At 71.3% G+C, this 21,153-nt stretch overlaps 1 protein-coding gene across 1 annotated transcript in view; it reads right to left on the bottom strand.

The window, feature by feature from the left end:
• Positions 1-865: 865 nt before the first annotated feature.
• LTBP4 (latent transforming growth factor beta binding protein 4) overlaps positions 866-21,153 on the bottom strand; it is a gene marked incomplete at both ends in the record, with an annotated part of 21,094 nt that continues 806 nt past the window's right edge. The window contains 28 exons of the mRNA XM_082333504.1: positions 866-959; positions 2,300-2,572; positions 4,885-5,010; positions 5,086-5,494; positions 6,719-6,871; positions 6,946-7,092; positions 8,370-8,498; positions 8,586-8,654; positions 9,385-9,681; positions 9,759-9,884; positions 10,638-10,769; positions 10,939-11,070; positions 11,154-11,276; positions 12,007-12,132; positions 12,201-12,326; positions 12,406-12,525; positions 13,099-13,224; positions 13,303-13,428; positions 13,569-13,700; positions 14,458-14,655; positions 14,738-14,884; positions 15,065-15,229; positions 16,074-16,196; positions 16,311-16,373; positions 16,476-16,578; positions 18,202-18,443; positions 18,550-18,804; positions 20,684-20,879. Of these exons, the coding sequence (XP_082189630.1) occupies positions 866-959; positions 2,300-2,572; positions 4,885-5,010; positions 5,086-5,494; positions 6,719-6,871; positions 6,946-7,092; positions 8,370-8,498; positions 8,586-8,654; positions 9,385-9,681; positions 9,759-9,884; positions 10,638-10,769; positions 10,939-11,070; positions 11,154-11,276; positions 12,007-12,132; positions 12,201-12,326; positions 12,406-12,525; positions 13,099-13,224; positions 13,303-13,428; positions 13,569-13,700; positions 14,458-14,655; positions 14,738-14,884; positions 15,065-15,229; positions 16,074-16,196; positions 16,311-16,373; positions 16,476-16,578; positions 18,202-18,443; positions 18,550-18,804; positions 20,684-20,879 (4,458 nt within the window). The remainder of the gene's footprint in view (positions 960-2,299; positions 2,573-4,884; positions 5,011-5,085; positions 5,495-6,718; positions 6,872-6,945; positions 7,093-8,369; positions 8,499-8,585; positions 8,655-9,384; positions 9,682-9,758; positions 9,885-10,637; positions 10,770-10,938; positions 11,071-11,153; positions 11,277-12,006; positions 12,133-12,200; positions 12,327-12,405; positions 12,526-13,098; positions 13,225-13,302; positions 13,429-13,568; positions 13,701-14,457; positions 14,656-14,737; positions 14,885-15,064; positions 15,230-16,073; positions 16,197-16,310; positions 16,374-16,475; positions 16,579-18,201; positions 18,444-18,549; positions 18,805-20,683; positions 20,880-21,153) is intronic.

Here is a 21,153-nt window from a genome sequence, read left to right as displayed (position 1 = left end):
CCCGCGGGGGGGCAGGGACCCCCCGGCCCCGGCACCCCCCGGCCCCGGGACCCCCGGGACCACCCCGGCACCCCAGGACCCCCGGGACCCCCGTTTGCACCGGGACCCCCCCGCACCCCAGGGCCCCGGGACCCCCCTGCACCCAGGGACCCCCTGCACCTCAGGACCCCCGGGACCCCTGTGCACCCCAGGGACCCCAGGATCCCCAGGATCCCCCTGCACCCAGGGACCCCCCTGCGCCCCAGGATCCCCGGGACCCCCAGGATCCCCAGGACCCCCCTGCACCCAGGGACCCCCTGCACCCCAGGGACCCCCTGCACCCCGGGAGCCCCCTGCACCCAGGGAGCCCCAGGATCCCCAGGACCCCCCCTGCACCCCAGGGACCCCCTGCACCCCGGGACCCCCCCTGCACCCCAGGAACCCCCAGGATCCCCAGGATCCCCCTGCACCCCGGGACCCCCCTGCACCCCAGGAACCCCCAGGATCCCCAGGGACCCCCCCTGCACCCCAGGGACCCCAGGACCCCCAGAATCCCCAGGACCCCCCAGGCACCCAAGGATCCCCATGTGCACTGGGACCCCCCTGCACCCCAGGACCCCCAGGACTCCCCTGCACCCAGGACCCCTGGGACCCCCAGGCCCCCCCTGCACCCCAGAATCTCCAGGACCTCCCTGCACCCAGGACCCCCGGGACCCCCCTTACACCCCAAGACCCCCACCTCATCCCCCCCCCACCTCACCCCAAGACCCCTGGGGTGGGGTATGGGTGGGGGGGGCACCCACTAACCCCCCCTTTCCCCCCCTCCCCAACCAGGCTACGGCTCGGTGGCCCCGCTCTCGGCGGCCGGCAAAGCCTTCTGCATGGCCTACGCCGTGGTGGGCGTCCCCATCACCATGTTGACCTTGACGGCGACCGTTCGGCGCTTGACGGCTCCCTTGATCGACCGGCCCCGGTTGTACCTCCAGGCGCGTTGGGGCTACAGCCGGCGCGGGGCCGCCCGTACCCACTTCGGCGTCGCGGCGGGGGTGGCTTTGGGGGTCCTGGTGCTGCTCCCCGCCGCCGGGGGTTCTACCTCCTCGAAGGCACCTGGACCTACTTGGACGCCGTCTACTTTTGCGGTCATCTCCCTCGGCACCATCGGATTGGGAGACCTCGTCCCGGCCGAGAAATTCGGTCAACCGTGGAGACAACTCTACCAAGTGGCCGTCGCCGGTGAGTGGAATTTGGGGAGGGAACCCCCAAATTTGAGGGGGGGTCTTGGGTCTTGGTTGGGTTCTTGACGTCTCGTCCCACCAGCGTATCTGCTGTTGGGGTTGACGGGCGTCCTGCTGTTGGCGCAGAGCTTCCGTCGGTTGGCCGAGCTCGGCGGCGGCGGCGCCGCGGCGGCGGCGGAGGAAGGCGCCGGGTTGTTGGAGGGGAGGAGGGGGGGGTGGGGGGGCGCGGGGGCGGGGGGGACGCCGTCAATGGGTAGCACCCTTGGGTGGGGATGGGGCAATAAAAGGGTGCCCGATGCAGGTGCCGCGTTCACCCCCGTGGTTGGGGGGGGGGGGGGGGTGGTTTCCGATGGCAACCGGCCGTTTTTGGGGTGTCGCTGGGGGGGGGGTGGCATTGGGGGGGGGGGTCCCCAGTCTGAGGGAGGGGGGGTCCCAGTGCAAGGCAGGTCCCGATCCTGGGGGGGGTCCCAGTTCCGGGGGGGGGGGGGGGGCAATCCCAAGGGGGGGGTCCCAAGGTGTGGGGGGGTCCCCAATCCCAAGGGGGGGGTCCCAAGGGGGGGGGGTCCCCAGTCCGAAGGGGGGGGGTCCCAAGGTGTGGGGGGGTCCCCAATCCCAAGGGGGGGGGTCCCCAAGGTGGGGGGGGCCCAGTGCCGGGGGGTCCCAATCCCATGGGGGGGCCCCAATCCCAAGGGGGGGCCCCCAATCCCAAGGGGGGGTTGTCCCAATCCCAAGGGGGGGGGGTCCCAAGTTCCAGGGGGGGTCCCCAATCCCATGGCGGGGGGGGTCCCAGTCTCAAAGGGGGTCCCAGTCCCATGGAGGGGGGGGGGTCGTAGCCCTGGGGGGGGGGGGGGGCACCAGCACCGTATGGGACCCAACCCCACGGGGTCCCAGCACCCCTGGGGGTGGGGGGCACCCAAATACCCCCCCCCAAAATGGGGGTGGGTGCGTGACCCCCCCCCCAGCACCCTCATTTTATAGAAAACCTTTATTTTGTAAAAATGGGTGTCGGGGGGGTGCCCGTCCCCCCCCCCCCCGGGGATGCTCTCCCACAGCACCCCCGACACCGGGGGGGGGGGGGGGCCCACAGCCAGGCGCCAGCAGGGCCACCCATGGGTGCCCCCCTATGGTCTGGGGGGGGCAGAATGGGCCCCCCCCCCCGGATCCTATACATATATATATATATATATATACACACACAATAAATATGGGGGGGCGTCAGGCGCGGGGGCGCGCGGGCAGGCAGCGGGGGGGGGCCAGCGCCAGGCCGTGGCCGGGGGGGCACAGGCAGCGGAAGGAGCCGGGGGTGTTCAGGCAGCGGCCGGGCAGGCAGGCAGCTGCCTGCGAGCACTCGTCCACGTCTGGGGGGGGGGGGAGAGGGGGGGGTGAGGGGGGGGGGGGAGATGGGGGGGGGGCTGAGGTCTGGGTGATGGGGGGGGGTTTGGGTGCCAGGATGGGGGTCTGGGTGCTGGGGAGGGGGTCAGGGTGCCCAGGAGGGGGGTCAGGATGCCCGGGGGGGGGGGGGGGGGGGTCAGGGTGCTGGGGAGGGGGTCTGGGTGCCCAGGACAGGGGTCAGGGTGCTGGGGAGGGGGGTCTGGGTGCCCAGGACAGGGGTCAGGGTGCTGGGGGGGGGGGTCTGGGTGCCCAGGACAGGGGGTCAGGATGCTGGGGAGGGGGTCGGGGTGCCCGGGGGGGGGTCGGGGTGCTGGGGAGGGGGGTCAGGGTGCCCAGGAGGGGGTCAGGGTGCTGGGGAGGGGTCAGGGTGCCCAGGAGGGGGGTCAGGATGCCGGGGGGGGGGGGGGTCAGGGTGCTGGGGAGGGGGTCTGGGGTGCCCAGGACAGGGGTCAGGGTGCTGGGAGGGGGGTCTGGGTGCCCAGGACAGGGGTCAGGGTGCTGGGGGGGGGGTCGGGGTGCCCGGGGGGGGGTCGGGGTGCTGGGGGAGGGGGTCAGGGTGCCCAGGAGGGGGTCAGGGTGCTGGGGAAGGGGTCGGGGTGCCCAGGAGGGGGTCTGGATGCTGGGGAAGGGGTCAGGGTGCCCAGGAGGGGGTCTGGGTGCCCAGGACAGGGGTCAGGGTGCCCAGGAGGGGGTCTGGATGCTGGGGAAGGGGTCTGGGTGCCCAGGAGGGGGTCAGGGTGCCCGGGGGGGGGGTCAGGGTGCCCAGGAGGGGTTCGGGGTGCTGGGGAAAGGGTCAGGGTGCCGGGGAAGGGGTTTGGGTGCTGGGGAAGGGGTCTGGGTGCCCAGGAGGGGGTCAGGGTGCTGGGGAAGGGGATCGGGGTGCTGGGGAGGGGGTCTGGGTGCCCAGGACAGGGGTCAGGGTGCTGGGGAGGGGGTTGGGGTGCCCGGGGGGGGGGTCGGGGTGCTGGGGAAGGGGTTTGGGTACTGGGGAGGGGGTCAGGGTGCCCAGGAGGGGGTCTGGATGCTGGGGAAGGGGTCTGGGTGCCCAGGAGGGGGTCAGGGTGCTGGGGGGGGGGTCTGGGTGCCCAGGAGGGGTTCGGGGTGCTGGGGAAAGGGTCAGGGTGCCGGGGAAGGGGTTTGGGTGCTGGGGAAGGGGTCTGGGTGTCCAGGAGGGGGTCAGGGTGCTGGGGAAGGGGATCGGGGTGCTGGGGAGGGGGTCTGGGTGCCCGGGAGGGGGTCAGGGTGCTGGGGAGAGGGTTTGAGTCCTGGGGAGGGGGTCAGGGTGCTGGGGAAGGGGTCACGGTGCCCAGGACAGGGGTCAGGGTGCTGGGGGCGGGCGGTCAGGGTGCCCAGGAGGGGGGTCAGGATGCCCGGGGAGGGGGTCAGGGTGCTGGGGAGGGGGTCTGGGTGCCCAGGACAGGGGTCAGGGTGCTGGGGGGGGGGGTCTGGGTGCTGGGGGGGGGGTCTGGGTGCCCAGGACAGGGGTCAGGGTGCTGGGGAGGGGGTCGGTGTGCCCGGGGCGGGGTCAGGGTGCTGGGGAAGGGGTTTGGGTACTGGGGAGGGGGTCAGGGTGCCCAGGAGGGGGTCAGGGTGCCCAGGAGGGGGTCTGGATGCTGGGGAAGGGGTTTGGGTGCCCAAGAGGGGATTTGGGTGCCCAGGAGGGGGTTTGGGTGCCCAGGAGGGGGTCAGGGTGCTGGGGAGGGGGTCTGGGTGCCCAGGACAGGGGTCAGGGTGCCCGGGGGGGGTCAGGGTGCCCAGGAGGGGGTCAGGGTGCCCAGGAGGGGGTCTGGATGCTGGGGAAGGGGTCAGGGTGCTGGGGGGGGGGTCAGGGTGCCCAGGAGGAGGTCTGGGTGCTGGGGAAGGGGTTTGGGTGCCCAAGAGGGGATTTGGGTGCCCAGGAGGGGGGTCAGGGTGCTGGGGAGGGGGTCTGGGTGCCCAGGAGGGGGTCACGGTGCCCGGTGGTGGGGGGGTCAGGATGCCCAGGAGGGGGTCGGGGTGCTGGGGAAGGGGTTTGGGTGCTGGGGGGGGGGGTCTGGGTGCCCAGGAGGGGGTCTGGGTGCTGGGGGGGGGGGGTCAGGATGCCTGGGGGGGGAGGGGTCAGGGTGCCCAGGAGGGGGGGTCAGGGTGCCCAGGAGGGGGGGTCAGGGTGCCCGGGGGGGTCAGGGTGCTGGGGAGGGGGTCTGGGTGCCCAGGACAGGGGTCAGGGTGCCCAGGAGGGGGTCGGGGTGCCCGGGGGGGGTCAGGGTGCGGGGGGGGGGGGTCAGGGTGGGGGTCTCACCGACGCAGTCCAGCCGCGCGGGGTCCAGCCGGTACCCCGGGTCGCAGTCGCAGGTGAAGCCGTCGGGCACCCGCACGCAGCGCCCGTTCCTGCACCCGCTCAGCACCCCGCACTCCTCGTCCCCCCCTGCAACGGGTGGGTGGGGGGGTGGGGGTGGGAATCCCATCACCCCCACCCCACCCCCCCACCCCAAAAACTCACCTTCCTCCTCCTCCTCCTCCTCCTCCTCCTCCGGCTCCTCGATGAAGGCCCCGGTCCCGTGGGGTTGGTAGGACCAAGGGTGGGGGTCCGGGGGCTCGTAACGGGGTCCCCGAGGCCGATGGGTGCCGGGGCGCCGGGGGGTCCTCAAAATCCTCCCCCTCATAGCGGGGGGGGGCGTAGAGAGGCTCCCCCCGGGGGTCGTAACCCCCCGCCGCCGCCCCCCCAAAGCCGTAGGGGTCGTAGTCGGAGCGGAGAGCGGGGGGGGCGAGGCGGGGCCCCCCAAAAACCTCGGGGCCGTAGGGGAGGCCGTAAGGGGGGGCGAAGTCGGGGGGGTATTCGTAGGCGGGGGGGGCGCGGGGGGGGCCGTAGCTGGGGGGGCGCAGGACGTTGCAGAGGAACTCGAAGTCATCTGGGGGGGGGGGGGAGGAGAAGGTGGTTTTGGGGGACCCCCATCATGGCGGGGGTTCCCCCAACCCGTGGGGGGGGGTGCAAGGGACCCCCGGAATAATTAGGGGGGCTATAAGGGACCCCCCCCATCCTTGGGGGGCTGTGGGGATGCAAAGGGGTCCCTGTAAATTGGGGGGGGGCTACAAGGGACCCCCCCATTTTTGGGGGGCTACAAGGGACCCACCGTCACTGGGGGGGGGCATGGGGGTGCAGGGGGTCCCCCCATTGCCATGGGGTCAATGGAGATCTGGGGGGGGTCAATGGGGTGCAGGGGGTCCCCGTTTTGGGGGTGCAGGGGGTCCCCGCATTGCTGGGGGGGTCAATGGGGGTGCAGGGGGTCCCCCCATTGCCATGGGGCCAATGGAGATCTGGGGGGGGTGTCAATGGGGATGGCAGGGGGTCCCCATTATGGGGATACAGGGGGGTCCCCCCATTGATGGGGGGGTCCCCCCCATTGCCATGGGGTCAATAGGGGTGCAGGGGGGTCCCCGTTTTGGGGGTGCAGGGGGTCCCCACATTGCTGGGGGGTCCCCACATTGCCATGGGGCCAATGGGGGTGCAGGGGGTCCCCGTTTTGGGGGTGCAGGGGGTCCCCACATTGCTGGGGGGGTCCCCACATTGCCATGGGGCCAATGGGGGTGCAGGGGGTCCCCGTTTTGGGGGTGCAGGGGGTCCCCCCATTGCCATGGGGTCAATAGTGGTGCAGGGGGTCCCCGTTTCGGGAGTGCAGGGGGTCCCCACATTGTTGGGGGGGGTCCCCACATTGCCATGGAGCCAATGGGGGTGCAGGGGGTCCCCGTTTCGGGGGTGCAGGGGGTCCCCCCATTGCCATGGGGCCAATGGGGGTGCAGGGGGTCCCCATTATGGGGGTGCAGGGGGGTCCCCCCATTGCCATGGGGCCAATGGGGGTGCAGGGGGTCCCCATTTCGGGGGTGCAGGGGGTCCCCCCATTGCCATGGGGCCAATAGGGGTGCAGGGGGGTCCCCGTTTCGGGAGTGCAGGGGGTCCCCACATTGCTGGGGGGGGTCAATGGGGGTGCAGGGGGTCCCCACCCCAGCACCCCACATTGCAGGGAGGGGGCGATGCCGACGCAGCACCCCTCCCGGGGAAAGGGGGGGGTGGGGAGGTGTGGATTTGGGGGTGCGGGAGGGGGTGTGTGTGGATTTGGGGGTGCAGGGGGGGTCACCTGAGTGGCGGGCAGGGCAGAGGGCGCAGTCCATGCCCCAGGCCTGCCCGTACAGGCAGCAGCACTCGGTGTAGGTGACCTGCCTGTCCAGCCGGGGTCTGCCGCACACCAGGTCGACCCCCACCTCCTGCCAGCACACGGCTTGGGCAGCATCTGAGGGGGGGGGGCACCATCAGGCAGGGTCCCTTAGGGACCCCCCCCCCCCCACCCATGGGTGGGACCCTCACCCAGGTGGGTGTCGTTGGCCACGCAGCGGCGCTGGGACCCGTCCAGGACCAGCGGCGGGGGGCAGGAGCAGTAGTAGGAGCCCACCGTGTTGACGCAGCGGCCCCCCAGGCAGGGCTCGGCCTCCTCCGCCCCGCACTCGTCGTTGTCTGGGCAGGGGGGGAAGGCAGGGGTCAGGCAGGGGGGGCAGGGTGCAGGCAGGGGGGGCAGGGTGCAGGCAGGGGTCGGGGTGCAGGCAGGGGGGTCAGGGTGCAGGCAGGGACTGGGGTGCAGGCAGGGGTCGGGGTGGAGGCAGGGGCTGGGGTGCAGGCAGGGGTCGGGGTGGAGGCAGGGACTGGGGTGCAGGCAGGGGGTCAGAGTGCAGGCAGGGACTGGGGTGCAGGCAGGGACTGGGGTGCAGGCAAGGGTCGGGGTGCAGGCAGGGGCTGGGGTGCAGGCAGGGGTCGGGGTGCAGGCAGGGGTCGGGGTGCAGGCAGGGGGGTCGGGGTGCAGGCAGGGACTGGGGTGGAGACAAGGGGGTCAGGATGCAGGCAGGGGCTGGGGTGCAGGCAGGGGTTGGGGTGCAGGCAGGGGGGTCGGGGTGGAGGCAAGGGCTGGGGTGGAGGCAGGGGGGTCAGGATGCAGGCAGGGGCTGGGGTGCAGGCAGGGGGGTCGGGGTGCAGGTAGGGGGGTCGGGGTGCAGGCAAGGGCTGGGGTGGAGGCAGGGGGGTCAGGATGCAGGCAGGGGCTGGGGTGCAGGCAGGGGGGTCGGGGTGCAGGCAGGGGGGTCGGGGTGCAGGCAAGGGCTGGGGTGGAGGCAGGGGGGTCAGGATGCAGGCAGGGGCTGGGGTGGAAGCAAGGGCTGGGGTGCAGGCAGGGGGTCAGAGTGCAGGCAGGGACTGGGGTGGAGGCAGGGGGAGCAGGGTGAAGGCAGGGGTCAGGGTGCAGGCAAGGACTGGGGTGGAGGCAGGGATTGGAATGCAGGCAAGGGCTGGGGCGCAGGCAGGGGTCGGGGTGCAGGCAAGGGCTGGGGTGCAGGCAGGGGGTCAGAGTGCAGGCAAGGGCTGGGGTGGAGGCAGGGGTCGGGGTGCAGGCAGGGGGTCAGGGTACAGGCAAGAGCTGGGGTGGAGGCAGGGGGGTCAGGGTGCAGGCAGGGACTGGGGTGCAGGCAGGGGTCGGGGTGCAGGCAAGAGCTGGGGTGGAGGCAGGGGGGTCAGGGTGCAGGCAGGGGTCGGGGTGCAGGCAGGTGATCAGGATGCGGTCAGGGTACAGGCAGGGTACAGGCAGGGTGCAGACAGGGACTGCCTGCAGGTAGGGTGCAGGCAGAGGTGAGGGTGAAGGCAGGGATCAGGGTACGGGCAGGGGGCCAGGGTGCTGGTAGGGGGTCAGGGCACAGGCAGGGGTGCAGGCAGGGGTGCAGGCAGGGGTGCAGGCAGGGGGGTCTCACCCACGCACTGCAGATGCTCCTGCTCGTAGTAGTAGCCGCTGGGGCAGTAGCAGCTGAAGCCGGGGCTGGCGTTGAGGCAAACCCCCCCCCGGCAGAGCTGGGGCCCGAAGAGGCGGCACTCGTCCACGTCTGGGGGTACGGGCAGCGTCAGGGGGTCCCCGGGGGACGGGGGGGGGACCCCAGCGGGCGCCGGGCCCGGCCGTGGGGGGCACTTACCTGTCGGCGAGCCCTGGGGACCGTCGGCGGCTCGGCCCTGCCCGTGGGGGCAGATGGCGAGGTGGTCCTCTGGATTGGGGGGACGGGGCCGTCACCAAGGCGGGTCCTGCCCGGGCTCCCCGACCCCTGCCCGTACGCCCCATCCCCTGCCCGTACGCCCCGTCCCCTGCCCGTGCACCCCATCCCCTGCCTGTGCACCCCGTCCCCTGCCCGTACGCCCCGTCCCCTGCCCGTACACCCCATCCCCTGCCCGTACGCCCCGTCCCCTGCCCGTACGCCCCGTCCCCTGCCTGTACACCCCATCCCCTGCCCGTACACCCCATCCCCTGCCTATACGCCCCGTCCCCTGCCTGTACGCCCCGTTCCCTGCCCGTATGCCCCGTTCCCTGCCCGTACACCCCAATCCCTGCCCGTACACCCCAATCCCTGCCCGTACACCCCCTCCCCTGCCCGTACACCCCGTCCTGGCCCCGTACGCCCCATCCCCTGCCTGTACGCCCCGTTCCCTGCCTGTACGCCCCGTTCCCTGCCTGTATGCCCCATCCTGGCCCCGTACACCCCAATCCCTGCCCGTACACCCCCTCCCCTGCCCGTACATCCCAATCCCTGCCCACACACCCCCCCACACCTCTACACCCCAATCCCTGCCTGTACGCCCCCTCCCCTGCCCGTACGCCCCCTCCTGCCCCCATGTCCCCCCCCAAACAAGCCCAGGACGACGCCAGGGTGCCCACGCCGAGGGCTGAACCCCCCCAACCGAGGGGGGGGGTTTCGGGGGGGTGGGGGTGGGGGGTCCTACCGGTGCCGGGGGCCGGGCAGGGCCGGGCAGGGCACTGGGTGCCCCAAGCCCAGCCCAGGCTGCAGCAGCATTGCTGCTGGGTGACGTTGGGTGCCAGCACCCCACAAGCTTTGCTGAAGCAGGCGGCCGTGCCGGGGGGCCGGAGGGGGTTTTGGGGGGCAGGGGGGGACACGCAACGCCCCGTCACGGGGTCGAATTCATCCCGGCTGTCAGGGCAGAGGCAGAGGAAGGAGCCTTCGACGTTCTCGCAGCGTTCGGCCCCGCAGACCCCCCGTAACGTCTCGCATTCGTCCACATCTACAAGAAACGAGATTTTTGGGGGTCCCCATGGGTCGCGTTGTGTCCCCACCCCCTCGCCCAGGTCCTGGCCGTACCCACGCAGTGGTGGCCGTGGCGGGCGGTTTCGTAGCCCGGGTCGCAGGCGCACTGGAAAGAGCCGGGGAGGTTGTGGCAAGTGGCGTGGGCTCCGCACAAGGTCCCGTTGGAGCACTCGTCCACGTCTGCGGAAGGGGGTGAAGGTGGCTTGGGTTGGGGGGGCAGGTTGTCCACGGTGGGTGACCCCCACCCCTGGTGTGGGGTGGTCCCTCGGTAGCCCTGTGCCCCGTGGCATGGTCCTTGCTGTCCCCCATGGTCCCTCTGCACCCCATGGCATGGATCTTGATGTCCCCCATGGTCTTCTGCACCCCATGGCATGGTCCTTGCTGTCCCCCATGGTCCTTCTGCAACCCTGTGCCCCATAACGTGGTCCCTCTGCCCCTCTGCACCCCATGGCATGGTCCTTGATGTCCCCCATGGTCCCTCTGCACCCCATGGCATGGTCCTTGCTGTCCCCCATGGTCCTTCTGCAACCCTGTGCCCCATAACGTGGTCCCTCTGCCCCTCTGCACCCCATGGCATAGTCCTTGCTGTCCCCCATGGTCCCTCTGCACCCCATGGCATGGTCCTTGCTGTCCCCCATGGTCCTTCTGCACCCCATGGCATGGTCCTTGCTGTCCCCCATGGTCCTTCTGCAACCCTGTACCCCATAACGTGGTCCCTCTGCACCCCATGGCATAGTCCTTGCTGTCCCCCATGGTCCCTCTGAACCCCATGGCATGGTCCTTGATGTCCCCCATGGTCCTTCTGCACCCCATGGCATGGTCCTTGCTGTCCCCCATGGTCCCTCTGCACCCCATGGCATGGATCTTGACGTCCCCCAGGGCATGGTGCCCCCGACCGCCACGGCGTGGCCCCCTGCCCGCCCCAGCACTCACCGACGCAGTCCCCGCCGTCGCCGACCCGGTAGCCGGGCTGGCAGTCGGTGACGCAGCGGTAGGAGCCGGGGACGTTGTCACAGCGCTGGGCGCCGCAGAGGCTGGCACCGTACTCCTGGCACTCGTCCACGTCTGCGGGGACACCCCGGGGCCGGCCGGGGGGCACGGCAGGCTGGGGACACCGGGGACCCCCGGGTCCCAGGCCAGGAGCAGCCCTGCGCCCACCCCGGTCCCCATGTCCACCCTGGTTCCCATGCCCATCCCGGTCCCTGTGCCCGTCCCAGTACCGCCCGGCACTCACCGACGCAGTCCCCGCTGTCACCGGCTCGGTAGCCGGGCTGGCAGTCGGTGACGCAGCGGTAGGAGCCGGGGATGTTGTCGCAGCGCTGGGCACCGCAGAGGCTGGCACCGTACTCCTGGCACTCGTCCACGTCTGTGGGGACAGGCCACCCTCCATGCCATCCCCACGGCCCTGGCAGCGCCCGTCCCCTCCCCGGCACGGCCGCGGCCCCTCACCTTGGCACAGGGCCTTGTCGGCGTCGGTGCGGAAACCCGCCGGGCAGTGGCACTCGAAGGAGCCGTCGGTGTTGGCGCAGCGGCCGCCCTCACAGACGCCCCCGCGCTGGCACTCGTCCACGTCTGCCAGGGGCCACGGGGTGACGGGGGGCACGAGAGGGACCGGGATGGGCACGGGGACCGGGATGGGCATGGGGACATGGGGACTGGGACGGGCACAGGGACCGGGATGGGTACGGGGACACGGGGACTGGGACGGGCACGGGGACTGGGATGGGTACAGGGACACAGGGACTGGGACCGGCACAGGGACTGGGATGGGTACGGGGACACAGGGACAGGGATGGGGACATGGGGGACCAGGATGGGCATGGGGACACGGGGACTGGGATGGGCACGGGGACTGGGATGGGTACAGGGACTGGGATGGGTATGGGGACATGGAGACTGGGATGGGTACAGCAGACCAGGATGGGCACGGGGACTGGTATGGGCATGGGGACATGGGGACTGGGATGGACAGAGGGACCGGGATGGGTAAAGGGACCGGGATGGATAAAGGGACCGGGATGGGTATGGGGACATGGGGACCGGCATGGGTACAGGAGACCAGGATGGGCATGGGGACCAGGATGGGCATGGGGACATGGGAACTGGGATGAGCAGAGGGACTGGGATGGGCACGGAGACATGGGAACTGGGATGGACAGAGGAACTGGGATGGGCACGGAGACATGGGGACTGGGACGGGCACGGGGACACGGGGACTGGGATGGGCAGAGGGACTGGGATGGGCATGGGACCATGACAGAAATGGGGACTGGGATGGGCAGGGGCGCGGGGTGTCGCCCACCGGCGCAGGCGGTGCCCTGGGGGGTGCTGACGTAGCCCTGGGCGCAGAGGCAGGTGTAGGAGCCCTCGGTGTTGAGGCACTCGCCGTGGGGGAAGCAGAAGTCGCCCTCCAAGCACTCGTTGACGTCTGCGGGCGCGCGACGCCGTCAGGGCGGCTGACGGGGACACGGTGCCACCGCGAGGGTCCCCACTCACCCGCGCACGGCGCGCCGCCGGCGCCCGCTCGGTAACCGTGCCGGCACTCGCAGCGGAAGGAGCCCTCGGTGTTGGCGCAGCGGCCGTGGGGGCCGCAGGGGGAGCCCACCGCGCACTCGTCCACATCTGGGGGACGGGAGGGTTACGGGGGGGTCCCCGGTAGGATTTGGGGGTGCCTCTTGGCGGGGGGACGGGGTGGGGGTACCTGCACAGCGCCCGCGGTGGAGCTGGAAGCCTTCGCGGCAGGGTTGGCACTGGAAGGAGCCTGGGGTGTTGACGCACTCTTGGCCGGGGCAGGCCAGGTGGTTCTCGCACTCGTCGATGTCTGCGTGGGATGGAGGGGTCAGGTATCGGCACGGTGAGCCCGTGGTGTGGCTACCCCGTGGTGTGGCGAGCCCGTGGCGTGGCGAGCCCGTGGTGTGGTGACCCCATGGTGCGGTGAGCCCGTGGTGTGGTGACGCTGTGGTGTGGCGAGCCCGTGGTGCGGCGAGCCCGTGGTGCGGTGAGCCCGTGGCATGGCGAGCCCGTGGCGCGGCGAGCCCGTGGTGCGGCGAGCCCGTGGTGTGGTGACACCGTGGTGCGGCGAGCCCGTGGTGCAGCGAGCCCGTGGCGTGGCGAGCCCGTGGCGTGGCGAGCCCGTGGTGCGGTGAGCCCGTGGTGCGGCGAGCCCGTGGTGTGGGGAGATCATGGCATGGTGACCCCATGGAATGGTGGTGACACCGTGGCATGGTGGCCTGGTGGCACTGTGACCCCATGGCACGGTGAGCTCGTGGCATAGTTACCCCATGGCATGGTGACACCGTGGTGTGGTGACCCTGTGACTCCACGGTACTGTGACCCAGCGGCACGGTGACCCCCTCCACGACCCACGCTCAGCCCCCCCGTCCCCCCCACTCACCCTCGCAGGGCTCATCCGCCGCCGTCCCCCGGTAGCCGGCGGGGCAAACGCAGCGGTAGCCACCGGGCAGGTTCTCACAGCGCCCATGGGCGCAGGGCGAGGGGCTCTGGGCGCACTCATCCACGTCTGCGGGGACACGGGTAGGGCTCAGGCCACCCGAGGACCCGGGCGTCCGGGTGGGTGGCACCCAGGGTCCCCGCTGACCTTGGCAGTCGGTGCCGGCGGCGCCGGGGCGGTAGCCGGGGGAGCAGAGGCAGCGGTAACTCCCCACCGAGTTCTCGCAGCGACCGTTGGGGCAGGGTCGGGGGCTGCGGCGGCACTCGTCCACGTCTGGGGAGAGCACGGGTGGGTGGGGAGGGTGCCCGGAGGGGTGGGTGCAGGGAGAGGTGGGTGCCCGGACAGACAGATGGACAGCGTCCCCGGTCCCTCGTGCCCCCTCCAGCCTGGACCCCTGCCCCTGCTGCCCTCACCGATGCAGTGGGTGCCCTGGGTGCTCAGCCAGAAGCCGGGGTGGCAGAGGCAGGTGTAGCCGCCCTGGCGGGGGACGCAGCGCCCGGGGCCGCAGATCTGGGGGTTCCTCTCGCAGACGTTGCCGACGGCTGCTGCAAAAAAGGGGGGGAAGAGGGGGGCTGGGCACGGGCGCGTGCAACCGTGCACACACGTGCAACCGTTTGTGCGTGCGTGAGACCACCCACAAGTGCAACCGTGTAGCCACGCGCGCACGCAGGCATGCACACCCCCGCAACCACGCGTGCATGCAACCACGCACGCGTGCAACCATGCACACAGCTGCAACCACGCGTGCACGCAGCCATGCGCACAGCTGCAACCAGGCACGCATGCAGCCACGCGCACAGCTGCAACCACGCGTGCACGCAACCACGCATGCACGCAACCATGCGCACAGCTGCAACCACGCGTGCACGCAACCACGCATGCACGCAACCACGCATGCACGCAACCAGGCGCACAGCTGCAACCATGCGTGCACGCAACCAGGCATGCACGCAACCAGGCATGCACACAACCATGCGCACAGCTGCAACCACGCGTGCACACAACCACGCATGCACGCAACCACGCAGGCACGCAACCAGGCATGCACGCAACCAGGCATGCACGCAACCAGGCGCACAGCTGCAACCATGCGTGCACGCAACCACGCACGCACGCAACCACGCACGCACGCAACCACGCACGCAGCTGCAACCACGCACGCACGCAACCACGCACGCACGCAACCAGGCACATGTGCAACTGTGCAAACCCATGCAACCACGCACCCGTGCAACCGTGCATGCATGCAAACCTGCAAATGAGTGTCCCCCACCCCTCTCTGGGACCCCCCAAAACCCCTACCTGGGCCCGGCCCCTCCCGGGTGGGGAAGGGTCCCACCAGCCCCTGGGTGGGTCGTGGCACCACGATGACCTCGGGGGCGGGGGGTGGCCTGTCGGGGACCAGCGGTGGCCTCTCGGGGACCAGCGGCGGCCTCGTGGGGACGGGTGGCATCCGGGTGACGGGCAGGGGACCCGGTCGCCGCTCCTCCTGCCAGCGGGCTGCAGGGCGAGGGGGGCGGTGAGGGTGACCCCGGCAGGCGTGGGGTGCTGCGGGGGGGACGGGACGGACGTGGGTGCTCACGGGTGGCGGGGGGGGCGGCGGTGACAGCGCGGGGACGTCCGAGGGGGACGCGGGCCAGATCCTGTCCCAGGTAACGGGTGTTGTAACGAAGGTCGGAAGCGGAGTAATGGTAACCGGGGCCGGCCGGGCAGATCTCCTTGAACCCCTCTGAGATATGGGGGGGGTGAAAATTAGGGGGGGTCACCCCCAAATCTGCACTGCAAGACCCCCCGTGGAGCAGGCTCGCAGCATCCCTATGGATGCAGGGTGCTGGGAGGGGACCCAGGAGTCGGGGGAGGGGACCCAGGGGGGCTTTGGGGGGCACGGAGCGGGATGGGGGGGTCTCACCGGAGCCGAAGGGGGGGCAGCGGAGGCAGGAGCCCCCCCAGGCCTTGCCCACCCGGCTGCAGCAGCAGATCTGCCGGGTGATGTTGCGGAGGGTGGGGAGGGCGCAGCGGCCGTCCCGCAGGACGCGGTAGCAGGGACCCCGCGCCTCCGAGATCACCTGGTGGGCTGGGGGCGCGGGGTCAGCCCCGGCCCCGGCCTGGCCCCATCCCATCTCCATCCCATCCCATCCCCATCCCAGTCCCCATCCCATCCCAATCCCATCCCCGTCCCAATCCCCGTCACCATCCCCATCCTGTCCCCATCCCCATCCCATCCCCATCCCAATCCCTATCCCAATCCCCATCCCATCTCCTCCTCATCCCCATCTCCATCCCATCCCAATCCCCATTCCCATCCCAATCCCTTCCCCATCCCAATCCCCATCCCCATCCTCCATCCCATCCCCATCCTCCATCCCATCCCCATTCCGTCCCCATCCCAATTCCCCTTCCCATCCCCATCCCAATCCCAATCCATCCCATTCCCATCCCAATCCCATCCCTGTCCCCGTCCCATCCCAATCCCATCCCCATTCCGTCTCCTCCTCAACCCCATCTCCATCCCATCCCAATCCCCATTCCCATCCCATTCCCATCCCCATCCTCCATCCCATTCCCAATCCATCCCATTCCCATCCCATCCCAATCCCATCCCCATCCCATTCTGTCCCCGTCCCCATCCCATTCCCATCCCAATCCCCGTCCCCTTGCCATCCCCATCCCCATCCCAATCCCATCCCTGTCCCCATCCCATCCCAATCCCATCCCATTCCGTCCCCATCCCCATCCCATTCCCATCCCAATCCCCATCCCCATCCCAATCTCATCCCTGTCCCCGTCCCATCCCAATCCCATCCCCATCCCCGTCACCATCCCCATCTTGTCCCCATCCCATTCCCATCCCAATCCCATCCCAATCCCCACCCCATCACCACCCCATTCCCATTCCCGATCCCGATCCCGGCCCTCACAGATGCAGCTGGAACGGGACGAATCCAGCAGGAATCCCGGCTGGCAGAGGCAGGCGAAGCTGCCCCGCGTGTTGGTGCAGAGCCCGTTCTGGCAGAACCCCCCCTCCTGGCACTCATCCACATCTGGGGGGGCACGGGGGGGGGTCAGAGCCCCCCCAAACCCCCACCCCTCCCCCCGGCACCCCCCAAACCCCCACCCCCCCACCCCCACCCCCCGCGACCCCCCCAAAAACTCACCCACGCAGGAGCCATTGATGCGCTGGAAGCCTTGGGGACACGGGGCGTCCCGCTGGGGCAGCTCTGGGGGGGGGGGGCAGCGATGAGACCCCCCCCTTTTGCTCCCCCACCCCCCCACTCCCTCCCCCACCCCCTTCTGCCCCCCCCCCCCCCCCGTGTCCTTACGGGGGTGGCCGTCGCAGGGCTGGCACTCGTGGACCCCCCAGGCCACGCCGGCCCCCCGGCAGCAAACGTCCTGGGTGCGGAGGCCGGGGAGGGGGGAGCTGCACTGTGGGGGGGGGAGGGGGAGGGTTGGGGGGGGGTGGGGCACCCCACCCGGACCCCCACCCATGGGTGGGTGGGGGGGGTAGCGGGGTCCCAATGGGTGATGGCGTCCCAGCACGGTGTCCGGGTGCCAGCCTGCTGCGGACCCCCCCCAGCACCCCCTACAGCACCCAGAACCCCCCAGCACCCAGACCCCCCCCAGCACCCAGACCCCCTCCCAGCACCCCCCTACAGCACCCAGACCCCCTCCCAGCATCCCCCGCCAGCACCCAGACCCCCCCCAGCACCCCCTGCAGCACCCAGACCCCCCCCCAGCACCCAGACCCCCCCCAGCACCCCCTACAGCACCCAGACCCCCTCCCAACGCCCATGTCCACTCTTGTCACATCCCAGCACCCCCGTCCCCCTCCCAGTACCCACGTCCCAGCACCCAGGTCCCCATTCCCAGCACCCACATCCCTTCTCAGTGCCCATGTCCCAGCATCCAGATCCCCATCCCAGCACCCACGTCCCCATCCCAGCACCCACGTCCCATTTCCAGTGCCCACGTCCCCCTCCCAGCGCCCACGTCCCCATTCCCAGCACCCACGTCCCTCTCCCAGCACCCACGCCCCTCCCAGCACTTCTGTTCCCATCCCAGCACCCACGTCCCCATTTCCAGCACCCACGTCCCCATCCCAGCACCCATCTCCTCATCCCAGCACCTCTGTCCCCCTCCCAGCACCCACGTCCCCATCCCAGCACCCACGTCCCAGCACCCACCTCCCCATTCCCAGCACCCACGTCCCCCTCCCAGCACCCACGTCCCCATTTCCAGCACCCACGTCCCCATCCCAGCACCCACGTCCCCATTTCCAGCACCCACGTCCCTTCTCAGCACCCACGTCCCTGCCCCAGCACCCACGTCCCAGCACCCACGTCCCCCTCCCAGCACCCACGTCCCCCTCCCAGCACCCACGTCCCCATTTCCAGCACCCACGTCCCCATTTCCAGCACCCACGTCCCTTCTCAGCACCCACGTCCCTGCCCCAGCACCCACGTCCCTGCCCCAGCACCCACGTCCCAGCACCCACGTCCCCCTCCCAGCACCCACGTCCCCATTCCCAGCACCCACGTCCCAGCACCCACGTCCCCCTCCCAGCACCCACGTCCCCATTTCCAGCACCCACGTCCCCCTCCCAGCACCCACGTCCCCATTCCCAGCACCCACCTCCCCTCTCAGCACCCACGTCCCTGCCCCAGCACCCACGTCCCCCTCCCAGTGTCCCCATCCCAGCACCCACATCTCTCTCCCAGCACCCACGTCCCCGTCCCAGCACCCACGTCCCAGCACCCACGTCCCCCTCCCAGCACCCACGTCCCCATTTCCAGCACCCACGTCCCCCTCCCAGCACCCACGTCCCCATTTCCAGCACCTACGTCCCTTCTCAGCACCCACGTCCCTGTCCCAGCACCCACGTCCCTGCCCCAGCACCCACGTCCCCCTCCCAGTGTCCCCATCCCAGCACCCACGTCCCCCTCCCAGCACCCACGTCCCCCTCCCAGTGTCCCCATCCCAGCACCCACATCTCCCTCCCAGCACCCACGTCCCCGTCCCAGCACCCCCGCCCTGGGGTGGGGGTCTCACCTCCGCCCCGCGCAGCTGCCGAAAGCAGTACCCGTACCCAGCACCCTCCTCCTCGGGGGGCACCCGGGGGCTGCTCTGCGCCAGGACGCGATAGAGGGGTGCCGGGCGGGGGGGTCGGGGTGCTGGGGGGGCCGTGGGTGCTGGGGGGGTCTCATCCCCCCCTCGCACCCGCTCCACTTGGTGGATGGCGACCGAGGCTTCGGGTGGGTGCTGCACATGGATGCTCACCATAGACTGGGCACCTGGGGGGGATTCGGGGGTCCTATGGGTGCTGGGGGGGGCTATGGGTGCTGGGGGGGGGGTCAGCACCCATTGACCCCCCCAAATTAACGGGGTGGGGGTCCTCACCATCCTCTTCCTCCCGGTAGTTGGCCAAGGGCAGGGTGTAGACGGATTGGGTGAGGGCTTGGGGCCCCCCCGGATTTTGGGGTCCCCCCGGATTTTGGGGTCCCCTCAGGTTTGGGGGCCCCCCCGGATTTTGGGGGCCCCCCCGGGTGCCGTTAGAGGGGAGGTGACAAAATTTGCCGCTAAATTCGGGGGGACACAGGCAGGTATCGGGGCGCGCGCAGACCCCCCCGTTCCGGCACAGCAGCGGGCAGACGACTGCAAGGCAAAAAAAAGGGGGGGGGTCAGGGTGGGGGGCACCCCAAAATTAGGGACACCCCCCCCCCCACCCTAAAAACTGGGTGACGATGCTGGGCGTCCCCCCCCAATCCATCCGGATCCTAAATATCCAAGGAAAAAGGGGATCCAGGTGTTGGGGGGGGCACCCAGATGTTGAGAGGGCACCCAGATGTTGGGGGGGGGCACCCAGATGTTGGGGGGGGGGGCACCCAGATGGGGGGAGGGGGCACCCAAGCGTCCGGGGAGGGACCCAAGCCTCCGGCTTCCAATTTTTCTTTGGGGCCCCACTGTTTATTTTTCCAAATTCCCGACGTTTTCCAAGCGGGATGCGATGAGGTCATCGGCGCCGCGTGGGTGGGAGGGGGGCCCCACCCACCAGCACCCATCACCCCCCCCCCCCCCCGCACCCATCAACCCCCCCACACCCCACCCAAGTGGGAGGGAGCGGGTGCTTGGGGGGGGGTGGGTGGTTTGGGGGGACCCCCCGGGGTGGGGGGGGTGGGAGCAGGTGCCCCCCCCATCACCCCGCGGGACCCCCAGTTTGGCGGGGTCACCCATGGGGTGCAGGACCCCCCCCCCCCCGCACCCCGAGGGTGCCAGAGACCCCCCCCCCGCCCCCCAAAATCCCCCGCACCCTTGGGGTGCCGGAGCCCCCCCCCACCCCAGCCTCTCCCAGTCCACCGGACCCCCCGGGTACTGGGACCCCCTCCCCAGTTTGTGGGACCTCCTTCCCAGTTACCGGACCCCCCCCCGGGTACCGGGACCCCCCCCCCCCCGGGTACTGGGACCCCCTCCCCAGTTTGTGGGACCTCCTTCCCAGTTACCGGACCCCCCCCCGGGTACTGGGACCCCCTCCCCAGTTTGTGGGACCTCCTTCCCAGTTACCGGACCCCCTCCCAGTTACCGGGACCCCCCCCCCCCGGGTACCGGGACCCCCTCCCCCGGGTACCGGGACCCCCTCCCCAGTTTGTGGGGCCTCCGTCCCAGTTACCGGACCCCCTCCCAGTTACCGGACCCCCTCCCCGGGTACCGGGACACCCCCCCCCCGGGTACTGGGACCCCCTCCCCAGTTTGTGGGACCTCCTTCCCAGTTTGTGGGACCTCCTTCCCAGTTACCGGACCCCCCCCCGGGTACCGGGACCCCCCCCCAGTTTGTGGGACCCCCTCCCCGGTTACCGGACACCCCCCCCCGGGTACCGGGACCCCCTCCCCAGTTTACCGGACCCCCTCCCCAGTTTGTGGAGCCTCTGTCCCAGTTACCGGACCCCCTCCCCGGTTACCGGACCCCCCTCCCCCGGGTACCGGACACCCCCCCCCCCAGGGCACCGGACGACCCCCCCGGGCACCGGGACCCCCTCCCTGCTTATCGGAACCCCCCCCGGTTACCGGACCCCCTCCCCGGTTACCGAGACCCTCTCCCCGGGTACCGGAGCCCCCTCCCCCGGGTACCAGAACCCCCTCCCCCGGGCACCGGATGACCCCTCCCGGGCACTGGGACCCCCTCCCCGCTTACCGGACTCTCTCCCCGGTTACCGGACCCCCTCCCCCGGGTACCGGAGCTCCCTCCCCGGGGTACCGGACACCCCCTCCCGGGCACCGGCCTCCCCCCGGTTACCGGACCCCCTCCCCGGGTACCGGACACCCCCTCCCGGGCACCGGACACCCCTCCCCCGGGCACCGGACACCCCCCCCCCGGTTACCGGACCCCCCTCCCCGGGCACCGGACGACCCCTCCCGGGCACTGGGACCCCCTCCCCGCTTACCGGACCCTCTCCCCGGGTACCGGACCCTCTCCCCCGGGCACCGGACCCCCCCCCCCGGTTACCGGCCGCCCCCGGTACCGGCCCCCGGCACTGACCCAGGCGGAAGCCGCTGTCCCCGGGGGGGCGGCCGCTCTCCAGGGCGGTGGCGTTTCCCCCGCTGGCAGAGGTGGGAGCAGCGACCCCCGGAGCAGCGGAACCGGCAGCGGGGGGGGGTGAAGAGGAGCCGGAGCCGGGTGGAACCGGGCCCGGTACCGGTAACCGGCAGCGCCAGGGAGGCGGCGGCGGCGGCGGCCAGGAGCAGCGCGGGGCCCATCACCGTCGCCTCGAACCCCCGGGGCGGAGGAGGCGGGGAAAGGGGGGGGGGGGCGTGGGGGGGCGTGGGGGGGTGGGGGGGGGCGTGGGGGGGTCCCGCCCCCGGGTGGGGCTGAGCATCGGCATCGGCACCCCCCCCCCCCCCCGGAGGGGCCCCGTGGGGCCACGCGTGGGGGGGACACGGGGGGGACAATGGGGGGACACGGGGGGGGACACGGGGGGGACCACGAGTGGGGACACGGGGACACGGGGG

Source organism: Platalea leucorodia, assembly GCF_965183815.1.
Source record: "Platalea leucorodia genome assembly, chromosome: 26".
NCBI classification, from domain to species: Eukaryota; Metazoa; Chordata; class Aves; order Pelecaniformes; family Threskiornithidae; genus Platalea; species Platalea leucorodia.
Note: the sequence above shows the minus strand (reverse complement) of the source record. Positions and strands in the feature narration are given on the sequence as shown.